At 39.0% G+C, this 12,884-nt stretch overlaps 1 protein-coding gene across 1 annotated transcript in view; it reads left to right on the top strand.

Moving 5' to 3' along the window:
* Window positions 1-12,884, top strand: part of HIVEP1 (HIVEP zinc finger 1) — a gene marked incomplete at its 5' end in the record, with an annotated part of 51,468 nt that overhangs the window by 23,099 nt on the left and 15,485 nt on the right. Inside the window, 4 exon segments of the mRNA XM_005421017.3 lie at window positions 1-1,999; window positions 8,193-8,326; window positions 9,717-9,892; window positions 11,880-11,984. The exon segment at window positions 1-1,999 is cut by the window's left edge and continues 3,928 nt beyond it. Coding sequence (XP_005421074.3) covers window positions 1-1,999; window positions 8,193-8,326; window positions 9,717-9,892; window positions 11,880-11,984 — 2,414 coding nt within the window.

Raw genomic sequence — 12,884 nt, 5'->3', positions numbered from 1 at the left:
AGTGCCTGGACCTCATTACCGGGAAATGAGACGTGCTGCCTCAGAGCAGATCAGCTGCACACAGCCCTCAATGGATGTTGTGGACTACAGGAGTAAGTCTTTCGACTATGGAAGCATGTCTCCATCAAAACCTGTCCCTCTTGTAGAGGTAGCCACTCCGAAAGTGTCGTCTGCAAATGGAGCTGCTGGACATGTGCCTCTGCTAGAAAGGAGGAGGGGGCCATTTGTAAGACAAATATCTTTAAATATTGCTCCTGAAAATCAACAGCCTCAAGTGAAATCGACTTCTTCATTGCAGGCAGCTCATGCCACAGATGTGCCCACAGTGCCATTGCACAGGCTGCAGACCTCTGGCAAACCCCTGGTGGAGTTTCCTTCAAGTACTCAGCATTCACAGACTAACTCCAGACCTCATTCAACGATTCAAAATTGTAATCCTGTTAGCCTGTCTTCGCCTCAGCAGCCTCTAGATCACATGTTGAATAATCAAGGCCAGCCATCCTTGACTCATCAGCCTTCTCAGACGTCTACTAAAGCATCAGCCCAAGGGGAGCAAGCAAGCACGAACTCACTTTCTTGTCATCCTGATGAAAAAAAGGACTGTTTTGCTCCAAAGTATCAACTTCAAGTTAAAACTTTACATATAGGTCAGACATACTCTTCTGAATTACTAAAAAATACTTTATCAACTCAGACTGGTCCGAGTCAAGTTGGGGTGGACCAGAATGCTTCTTCCTTTGAAGTGCAGACAAAACTCTCTGACATGTCTAGTCCATACTCTGTGCCTCCTCTAAAGCAAATTGTTCCTAATAACTGCAGCAGTCAGATTCATCAGATTCCTCCTTTTGTGGTTCCCGTCCGTATTCAGAGCAGCATGCCGTCCTATGGCTTCGCAACTGTTACACCCCTGCCTCACATTTTAGTGACCCAGGATCAGGGAAATCAGTCCCTCTGCAAAACAAATGTTGTGATGGTGCCAACACTTGAAGGCAAAACTCAGCTGCCAAAATCTCACAAAGATCATCAGAGGACTTTGCCAAATTCATTTGAATTTGAAAATTCACCACTGGAAAGTGGAACCAGAAATTCACCTTTGTCAAGCTCTTCAAATATCATTCAGAAAGTGCCAGTTAGCGGACTCTTCCCTCAACCAGAAGTTACAGCTTCAAGTAAACGAATGCTTTCCCCAGCAAACAGTTTAGATATTGCCATGGAAAAACAGCAAAAACGTGTTAAAGATGAGAGTGGAGCTGCTTGTATGACAGATGCTAGACCATTGCATTCGCTGAACGTTAGATCTAATGACTCTACTAATAAGCAAAAGAAACCAGTATTGGTAAGACAGGTTTGCACCACAGAGCCTCTTGAAAATCACCTCTTGGATCCTGATATTGTTACACAGCATGAAAAAAGCAGCAAGGCCAGTACTTCAGACCTGCCTGACCATCAGTCATCTGACACTGGGATTTCAGAAACCCTAAAGAAATCACCAGAATCTGAAGACCTTAAGTCTTCCACATCACCAGTGTTTGTAGTTAGGAAACCTTCTGAATTGTCTCCAGTGAATAGCCAGAGTTCTTTTCTCAAGGCTGTGAGTAGCAGCCAAGAAAGAAGGTCCCCAAGTAACAGTGATGAGAGCACCCACATCAGCAGCCCGGGCCAAGCAAAGCCTGTAGCAACACTGGCTGTGATGAATGTGGGAGAATTGCAGAGGTTGTCATTTCCAAGCCTCAAGACCACAACGAATTTTACCTGGTGTTACCTCATGAAGAGAAAGCCATTGCACCTGCTGCAAAATGATCAAAAAATCTCTGCCTATTCTACATGGACCATTAGTCCCAACAACCCCAATCCACTTGGTTTGTCGACAAAGGTAGCTCTCTCCCTCCTAAATTCCAAACAGAAAGTTGAAAAGCCACTGTACACTCTAGCAAGAACTACACACCCCAGATCTGATGTATTGGTCTATTCAAGCAAGTGGAAGAACAGCTTGACCAAGGTACTTAATCTATGTTTGCTGTATACTGATCATTTACAGAGGATTTGCTTTGGAAATCATGCTTCTTCTTATTTTAGAGAATGTAATATGCCTGACACATACCATATATGTGCTTATTTATTCTAATTATGCTGGATCAAACTGCTAAATAGATCTTAAGTAATTCATTTAGGAAACCTGTTCATAAGGATTTATAATTTTTTAATGGGAATTAGTCCCTGGGCTTAAATCTGTGTATTGAGTGTTGTGGCAGAAATGTGTCTGGCTATTTTTTTTGTCATGCAAAGGGTAGAACAAAGTAAGTCTGATATAAATATTTTTTAAACACTTCTAACTTAATTTAAGATCATAATTACATATTTTGCCTTAAAATTCAGCTAAGGAAAGAGCAATGAGGGATTTTCTGCTTCAAAAGAGTACTCAGCTTGAGCAGGTGTCCATGGATACACCATGAAAACAGTTTTCACATCACTGATCACCTAATTGTGAGAGGAACATTTCCCTTTCTTCCACCTTGGTTAATCAGCGGTGTGAAATAATGACAAAAATAGCAAGGTTTAAACAAAATTGCCACTGCCATAAAACCACTGACAACTTCTTGGATTGATATGGCTCCAAAGATAACATTAAATCTTGTGCCGAGGAGTGTAATCCAGGCAAAGGTTGTGACCCACATAAAAAACCCACATCATTCCACAGTCCAAAGTGGCAGAGCAAAATAGTCTCTTGTTATTTCCTTAGCTGTTTTGGGGCTGCACAGATGTGATCAAGAAACTTGCTGGACAGTTTTGTTACGGACAGGACCAAAGCTCTTTGGTTTAGACTGGGTTTGGTGTTCTTAGTGATTGAACCACCGCTCTGTATGGGTGAAGGTGGCTCTTAGCCCTGCATTATGACAGCAGGTGTCTGTGTCTCTGTAATGGACCCAGTAGTGGATTTTATTGTCCCATCTACTGAAGCTGTAAAGGTCTCTGAAGCATGCAGCATGGTTTCGTGCTTTTCCTTCCTCTGCACTGCATAGGCTGTGTCTTTGGTGCCAAACACATTGGAGCTGGCAAAAACAGGGCATCCACAAAGCCATAGACCTTCCTTTCTCCATGATCCTTCAGGGCATGGAGTTTGTTTGGCAAGGGGGTAGAAGTAACTGAAATTTGTCCTACTGCCATCAGCAAAAGGTCCCAGACATTGGAATTCAGGGTCCATAGACCAGCAGTCACTCTAGAGGAGACATTCCACAGCCTCGGGAAAAGACCCCTGTTTGTGTGGGTGTTGAGGGACAGAAACTGCTGCTGTCAGAGGTCACCCTGGAATGTTTCTGTGCTAAATGTTTAGCTAAAATACAACATTGTCAGTGGGGAGAAAAGCAATAGCAAGAGAAACTGTGTGATAAGTGAAGTAGTTTCAGAATTACAGGAAGATATGCTGAAACCTTTAAGGCCAAAAGGACAGTAAAGTTAAATGTGGTCCTCCTGAAATCAGTGGGAGACTTGCTAACATTTATATTGGAGTTCAAAACTTTATCCATAATGTTCCCTGTAGAAAATGCATGCAGGCTGCTGGTTTTGTTTTAGTGCTGCAGTTGAATCAAATTGTTGGTTCCATGTTAGTGTGCTGCCTTGGTTTAAACTCTTACTGCCTTTTTTTTTCAGTCTGCTTCCTCATACATTTCATGAGATGTTGCACTTAAATAGTGCTAAATTAAAAAAAAAACACAAAAGGAAACAAATGTTTTGCTTTTTTCATTGTATGTAGTTGAGCAAGTCTTTCTAAGGCAAGTCTCACATCCTTGGGTCATCGAGTCATGTTTGTTTTATTTTTGAAGAACAGTCTTTCAGAAGAAATAGTGTGATAGCAAAGCAATTGTATGCCTCTTGAAAAACAGATTTTCTGTAGAAACAAATTCTGTTTAGAATACAAATAATGGATAATAATATTTTTAAAAAATATTTTGACAGCACCATTTTAAAACACTCCAGGAGTGCTTAAATGCTGTAATAGGCAGCTGTCAGGTACACTTACAGTGCTTCTGCCACAAAAGAAACACATTTACTAATCTTTCTTCAGTCTTTCTTGCTGACATATTGAATGAAGCACATGAGCATGATGGAAATGAAGAGTTTTAAAGCTCTGCTTGGGCTGATTTACAGGCTTTGCTTGGAGCCATTACTAAGGAAAGAAGTGCAGCAAATGGCACCAATTAAAGTTTAATTGGCACCTCAGATTGTATGAGCAAGGTGTACCATGGCAGAAGTTAAAAATTTCAAAGACCTGATAGGTTTTCCTATCTAATACATCCAGAGATTGTCTGCTTTCCCTTCTAATGATTACAGTAGCAGGATTTCCGCTGTTTTCCAGAATGATGTTGTTGCTGCTGTTACAGTGTATCTCTGTGTTACCAGTCTCCAGTTAGACCTGGTAATGGAATAGCTGATGCCGGCTTGGAATCTTCCTCCCAGAAGCTATGTTTAAAAAAAGCAAAAACTGAAATTCCTCAGCTCAGGCCCAGCGATTCCACTGGTTTTTTGTTGTTGTTATTGTTGTTGTTGGAGTCTGAGGATGGAAAACATTGGAGATCATTTTGGAAATTAATATTCCATTAAAAAAAAACAAACAACAAACACAAAACCAAAAAACTCAGCACAAACAAATAAAATAGCAAATAATTCTAAAAAAAATGTAGTTGATTTCCTGCTTAGAAGCTTGGCAGGGTCCTGAGTTCCTTAGGGAACCATGGTTTGGATTGCAGGTGTTGGGGGTTGTGTTTGCTCAAGTGGTTTGCAGATTCTAACCCTGATCTGACAGAGAGCTTTAAGTGTTACCACAATCCAATTTATTAATAATAATAAAAATGCAGTACTGTTATATCTCACCTTCTCTCTCACAGCTGTAGCCCTTTCCAGACTCATTTGGTGTATTCTGCTCATGGGGCTCTAACTGCTGATCTTCTCACAGAGATAAACCAACTTTCTGAACTGTTCTGGGTTTGCCCCCAAAACTAAACCATGTTTACAGACACCTCGTGCTGCTGCATAACTGCTACTAATCACTGTCACAAAAAAAGGCAGCTCTTTCAACAACAGGTACCATGGGAAAGGAAGATGCACGTGAACAAAATGCAAACAAAAAGGAACCCAGGGACTTTGTTTGCTCTTCACAATTCATTGCTCAGCGGCAATAGGTGAAGTTGCCACGTTCCAGTGATTCAGAAAACAAACCACAAAATGTTATTGTGAAAGAAGCTCCTGGAATGAGTGCAGCATGTTAAAATGTAACAGGAGGAGGTTTCACCTGCATGGAAAAGGCTTTTTTTTATCTCCATCCTCTTTTTATTTTATTGTTCAATTTATTACTACTTTTCACCAATTTTTCTCACTTGAATTCACTGGTGTTATATCTTTCTCAAGCCTCCACATTGATCTTGGCTCTTCTCACTAAAGTGAATCAGTAGTGTGTGCAATATTCCAGGGTGATGATTTTTGAGCAAGGGTAGGCTGAAGAATGGAAAGTTTCTCCTAACTGTGGAAAGCTTTCCTTTCTTGGATGATATGCCACAACAGTCCAGCTCACCACTGGAAAGTAGTTAAATGCAGAAGATTTTTATGTGTAAACTAGTAAAAGGTTAAAGATATTAAAAACATTTTCCCCAAGTGACTGCATGCCAGTGGGAAAAATGTTTAATGAATATTCTAATCTGAAATTTATAACTTTGATGATTCAGGCTGCGAGCACGTTTTTTTTCCAAAGGATGTTGTAAAATACCAGAAGTATCTGTTGAACTCAGGTCTCTGGACAGCCCTAAGAACAATGGGGTTTTTTCAGTTTTATACTAGTAATTGAGGACAGTGGAGTTAAATTGGAGCAAAATGAGTAAAGTAGAAATGAATCATGGCCCTTTTCTCTATGGCAGTAGAGAGACAAGTGTCTCTTAAAAACAGAAGGCAGAAGTAATCATAGAGAGGAGCATTTTACAGCACTGCTGTTTTTCTGCCCTTTCCACCAGTTCATGTAGGGTTTGGGGGGATTTCAGGTGAGGTGCATTAAAGGATTTCCACACAAGAAACCTGTGCTGGTTAGAGACTGGTTGCTCTTTAAAATGTACAGAGGGACCGAGTCATTTTCATCATCAGTTTGAAATTTTGTAGAAAAACCTAAACAGACTTTTTTCATTGTCAGTGAGCATTTCTGTAGATCTCTGTGATGGAAACTCAATGCTTTTTTTACATCAGCATTTTACATGTCCAAGACACTGAAACAATTTCCTAAAGCAGCAAATAACCATTAAACTTAAGTACAGCAAAGGAGGTAAATAATTTTAACACATAAGTTGGGCTGTCTTATATCTGTACATAGATATGTATTTAAAATAAAAGATTGGGTAGTGGGAGCATCAGAGGTACTTGGTTTCATGATAGTTTTTTCATTCTAAATACTTTTGTAAATATACAACTTACTTAACAGTTTCATCATAGTTTGGGTAATAACGTGGGTCTAGGACTTCTGTAATCTTTCTTTTTCCTTTGTCTTTTCACTACTAAAAAATCAATCTGGGAAAAAATAATTAGTATACAGTATTGAAGGATCAGGCACTAAAAGATTGCATTATTTCAGCTGCTGGAAATATTTATGTGTTTAGTTTTTGTGTGTATTCTGTATTTTCCACAGCTCTTTTCCAGTTAAGCTACAAATCTCGCCTTGTTACTCTTTGTTTGCAGTGGAAACAAAAGCAGTTCATGTGCCAGGTTGCGTATAGGAGCTGCAGAATGGCTGAGTTGTGATTATTGGAGCAGGCTTCACTTCTGATATTTCTCATCCAAAGCATCATCTCCTTTCACCTTGTATGAGTGCTGTTAAAACATGCAGGGTGAAATTTCTTTCTTCCTACACACAGGCAGAGTTGTCATGTGTGCTTTGGTAGAAGTGCTCAAACATTTGAAAATGCAGTATGGATTGGGGTAGTGCTTGTGCATGTGCAGCTTCCTGGGGCTTTCAATTGAATAGGAAGATGCTTTTCCTCTGATCTGTGTTAATTCCTTATCCTGTGGGAATTAGAAGTGAAGGCAGTGTCTGAGGCTGCGTGAAGGACAATGGGCAAGAACCAGGTGCCAGAATGATGTCACCCTTCAATGTATGTAACAACCAGCATAACTGATCAGTCATTTTAAGCCAGCCAGTGAAGTCATTCCTCTTGCCAAGAATTCACAAGCTTACAGCATTAAATTTTATAATGAGTGAAAAACATAAGGCCAGACTTTTTTTTTTTCTCTCATCATTTTATTCACTTATCAATATGAGCAAATGAGGTAAATGTGCCAGCTACGTGGGTAGAACAGTTTATAAATATAGCAGTAATAATTGCTGGCTAATTGGATCATTCCTTCATTGTTGCCCATTTTATAAATATCCTAGAGTTGGAAGGAGTAGATTTTAATTGGCAAATGTTGGAGGAACTCATCCTCCTTAAAACAAACAAAAAAAAGTTCCTTGACTAACAATCAGGCAAAGTGAAGAAATAAAATCTTGTTCTGCTAGACAACTGTATGCTTTTTGTTGTAATTTGGTCTGGCAGTAGGAAATTAAGTGTGGAGTCTTGCTTTGGGAGGGTTCTGGAACCACTGTTAATAACCTCACCAAATGGGGAGCAGTCAGTCTCCAGAGCAAAAGAGCTGTAGTTCTTGGAAAGCATTAGCACTCAGAAATGTTACCTGTTAATAACCTCCCTAGCTACACCCCTTCTTCCCACCCTTCTCCTCTCTGCTATGCCATGGGAAGGCAGCTTCTGCAGGCCATGGGGTGCTGCTGTATCCTGGGTCAGCAGACAGGTTGGTCCAGGTACTGCTGTTCAGGAAGCACTTCAGTTTGATTGTACACATCTTTCTCTGAAGGCTATTTGTGAGCTAAAAAGCATCACCTTTATCTTCCCAGGACAAGGAAAAGGAATGTCCTGCTTCAGACTCAAAACATTCCTCGTTTCCTACAGGGTCGTAATCTCTGGATAGATTTAGCAGCCCACAAACAGACAATGCATAATAGAGAAGAAGTTTAGCAAAAGATATTTTTTGCTTCATATATCTTAACAGTTTTAAAAACCAATTATTAGAATTGTGGCTTTTATGATGCTTTTATTCACCATAACTTGAATGTTTCAATAGCATATGAAAGACACTAATGATAAGCATATCTCATTTTCTTTCAGAGAGGATTTAACAGGAAAAAATTGACTCCAACTGAATTCAGCAATAAGGAAAGCTCTGAATCGAGCACTGAACATGATAAAGAAAACTCATTTATCAAAACTGTACCAAGAAGAGTTAAAATATTTGATGGAGGGCAAGTATTGTACTTTGTATACTAGATATCATTGGGAAGATATTTTTTCCTAGATTCTAGACTTTGCAGAGATGTTGCTTCCTGATTGATTTATTTTAAACAATGGTTGCCATATTGTGGTCTGTGGATGTTGGTTTATGTTTCCAAGAAAAATGGAAAGTCATCAGTAGCATGGAGCCATGAGAGTTATGAGAAGGGGTAATAAAATAAAGAACAGTAGGCTGTTCAATTCATTTTTTTTTCCAGGCAATGAGCATTAATGAGTGCTAAGAGCAGCTAGATACAGCCAGAGATGTAAATTCTGTTCCTATGTTTCTCTTACATGATAAATAATACCTATTCTGCAGCAAGGTTGTATAACTGTAGTTGGAGAGGAAATAGTCCAGGGACTAAGCAGCAGCCTGCAGTGTCATGTCTGTCTGGCAGCTTGCTGTGGCATACACAGGCTGGAGAGCTCTGATTTGAAAAGTGCCATGGAAATATTTACTGAGAGCCCTCCTCCCTGCACCATAATACTTCAAATCTGCGGCCTGATGTAAATATCTGTTGCTTTAGCTACAGTGTTGCACTATGTGCAACATCTTATAAAATTTTTAAATAGAAAAATGGATTTTTAAATAGAAAAGCAGATTTTTAAATAGAAAAGTGCCAGTGACACCTGTAAAATTTTGTAACACAAATAGTTCACATTTGATTAGTCTCAATGGTCAGCTGTAGGGCTTTAGTTACTGGTTCCCAATTTGAATCTAGTCTAGGCCAGCAGTTAAATCATTACCAGCTGCCCAGGTAAAATATTGTTGTGTCTCTGATCAGATGCAGACATTTCAAGGACCAGGTCACAAAAGCTTAACACAACATTCGGCATCCTTGAGTGGAAATATGAAGGGCATAATTGAATCCGAATGACTTTTTCTATCTAGAGACAGTCCCTATAGGCTGAGTCCAGAGGACATTGAAAGGGAATTTTAAAGACTTTCTCATCATTGAAACTAATGTTACTCCTTTTCTGCACAAGGCAGAGCCTCCAAGATGCTCTTTTAAAGCTCCCTCATGGTGCTCAAACTTGCTTCCAAGAACTGATACCTTTAAAAGATATGTTCCTGTGTTGCTAAGAAGAAATTTGAAATCTTTAAATACTTATTATCAACAGTACCTTTATTTAAAAAGATTAGCTTCTATTCCTAAACATGTCTATGATTAGCTAGTGATAAATATAGATATGAATTTAACAAATACATGCAGGAGTGAGCAGACAAAGACCATGATTGGTTTTGTCAGTCATGGATTTTCATCTAATGTGTTATTTTAAAAACTCTGGTAGATGAGGGTTTCTAGCTGGACTTATTTTTCCATTACAACTCATTGCCTACTCTCATGGTACTGTTACTAGGTACAAGTCAAATGAAGACTATGTATATGTGAGAGGGAGAGGGAGAGGGAAGTATATCTGTGAGGAGTGTGGAATACGTTGCAAGAAGCCCAGCATGCTGAAGAAGCACATTCGCACACACACCGATGTCCGTCCTTACCACTGTAATTACTGCAACTTTTCCTTCAAAACTAAAGGTAAGGCTACATTACCTTTAGTGGGTATGTTTTTCCCTTTTTTTCTTTCTACTTTAAAGTACAATTCTTTCCTTCTCTCAGTTGACTGTTCATGAACTAAAGAGGTTCCCTCTCTGTGGCATTTTATTATCTAATGCTTCAAATATTTGTAACTTATTTCCTGCTTTTCCTTTGTATTCTGTATATTTATTCATATGATCACATCTTCATATGGATGAACTGTCTGGTGTGCCACAGTGGGTGAGAAATTGGAGTGGAAGAGGGAAATCATAGGAGTATGATGAAGGTTAGGTGAAGACAAGTGAGATGGTTAGCTGCTCATCCTGGATAGAGATGGGACACAGAAGTTTAAATACCTTACAGTGTCTTTTGGAGGTAGGAGATGGGCATATATTGTACTCATATTGGCATTCAACCAATTGCTCTAGGAAAGAATTTGGCCTCTAATAAATTACTATATTGAAATGATTTTTTTTTTACTCTTGAAGGACAAAGATTTGCTTTTCACTTGACCTTCTAAGACCCAGAGTTGGATGTCTACTTTTTAAAGCCTGTTTAGAACTTTAGATACTTAAGTGTATCCCACTTTATGCAGGCAATATATTAAACAGTAGAACATCCAAGACTCAAGTGAAACAGACAGGAGAAGTCCACAGCCAAAATAATTTCAGGGAAAAAAAAGCAGTAACATTTTTCTTGGCTTTGAACATGATTTAGCAACAATTCCCCCCAAGCTGTAACCTCAGGAACATTTGTGTTTTTAGTGGGTTTGAGACTACACAGTGGTTGGGTGGAAAACTTCCAAGAAATAACGCAGTGCTGCACAAAGTGGGATGAATAGGCTTCAGATGTGTCAAAACTCATCACTGCATCCTGACAGGCTGGGTCATCCAGATGAAATGCTGGAGTGCAAACCCAGTAAATTCTCATTATGGTTTTTGCAGAGGAGGGGTGCTGGCCAAGTTCAAGTAATTAAGTACTGCCCATGTAAATATCTCCCTGGTTTCAGTCATAGCAGATATTTGTATTCACATCCTCTTCTGCATTTGCTGTGCCTGGCTTGTGCCATTGCTGCTGGCAGTCAGGTCACACAGTTGGGTGTTAGATGTTTGGTAAGCCACTCTTCATGACAGGACAGTGTAGCCAGCAGCTTCATGAAGTGTGCAAAGACTGGAAAATTTGCTATTTGTGAGTCAATATATTCACAACAATTATTTCAACATTTGGGATGAGTTACCACCTTCATTTCAAAGCAGAAGTAAAGTACTCCATAACCATAGAAGAGTCAGCATTACACTTTAATTTTTCCTATTTAAATATCTCCAAGAAAAATTTTTTGTGAAGTTTAAGGTGGGCAGTTACTTCTAGTGACATGCATTTTATCATTTAGATAAAATCTTAGCCATTTCTTGATATTTACCGTATTTTCTTTTTAAAGGAGAAGGGGAGAGCAGCCTGTGGGCCTCTCAGCTGCACATTCACTTCTGAGATTCAGATCAATTATGTTCATGCTCTGATTTTGAATAAAATTAACATGTTTGCTTAAGTTGGCATTGAAAGTGTTTACACTAAAAATAGAATTCATCAAATACTAGAAGAGCCGCAAGATACGAACTTCAGTTTCACATGATAGGTTTCTGTCAACATGACTTTGAAGACTGAATCACCCCTTTTTGTACTTTGCCATAAACAAAGGAGGGATCTCTTACACCAGTACAAAATACATAATAATTTAGAATTTCCATCCTCTTCTATTTTACTCAATAAAAAACTTCCTAAATGTAGACAGCCAGTTGGTGGCATTCAGGATAGTGAATCTGCTGCAGCCCTTGACAGCTTGCATTGAAGGACAAGGTTCTAGCAAGTGTGAAATCAAATTGTAAGGTTGTTATAAATGTACCTGAAGAAGATGGACACGTTGAGCATATATTTGTAGACATTTGTATACTCACAGAGCAGATAATGTTTTTGGGTTTTTTTTCTTAAGGAAACTTAACAAAGCATATGAAGTCAAAGGCACATAGCAAGAAATGCATGGATTTGGGAGTCTCAGTAGGCTTAATAGATGACCAGGATGGAGAAGAAGAATTTGGTAAGAAATTAAAGTCTTCTTTATTGTGTCTATTTTGTAATCTCAGTTTCTTACCCTTTATTTTCCAAAGCTTTTTAATTATTGCACAGGGAAAAGATTCAGAGATAAAAATCTTAAGAGCTCGTCCAAGGGAGCCAGAAACACTGGAAAAACTTTCACTGAAAGAAATGACAAGCATATGCTAAGGATAAATTGCTGCTGAATTTTTCACAAAGTGTTATGCAGTTTAACTTTATCACTTTCACAGATAAATATGACAAGATTGAAAATACCAGAAAAACATCTGTTTGCCTAGAAAAAATGCAGTCAAGTGTAGTGCTTCTTTGAAAATAGTTGTGCATGAAATGGTCCAAGTTTTGGGATGCATATTTCATGGAAATTAAATCATTAACATGCCACACAAATCACAAGTATGTTGCTGAGTGCCTTGCAAGGAGGTTAATCATCTTCCAGCATAGAATTCTGTCCTCCTTCACAAATAATTGGGATAAATCTGCAGATAGAGAACATATAGAAATTAAAAACATTATTCATCTTTACTTGTTCTACTTCTTCATTAGTGATGAGAATGTTTTCAGAATGAATGTACTTGCTAAAAAACTTGAATTCTGCACTTCTCATATCCCAAGAAGATTCTACTGAAGAGGACATGAGATCAAGGACAGTCAGAGAGGAACCAAACCAGGTTCACGAGTGACTTGCTTGTCATGATAAGAAAGGTGTGCCTGCAGCAGAGCCAGTGAGATGGAGAGCAGGATTGTGCATTAGGACGTTTGGAATCTCAGCATGTCTCAGTGCAGTGATGGCATTTTTCCCTCCCTCGCATTCCTCTGTGGGGAGATGAATCGTGTTGCCTTGCCTTGGTGTATTTTTCTCCCTCCAGTGGAATAGTTTATTAGA

Source organism: Geospiza fortis, unplaced genomic scaffold, assembly GCF_000277835.1.
Source record: "Geospiza fortis unplaced genomic scaffold, GeoFor_1.0 scaffold104, whole genome shotgun sequence".
Taxonomy (NCBI): Eukaryota; Metazoa; Chordata; class Aves; order Passeriformes; family Thraupidae; genus Geospiza; species Geospiza fortis.
Note: the sequence above shows the minus strand (reverse complement) of the source record. Positions and strands in the feature narration are given on the sequence as shown.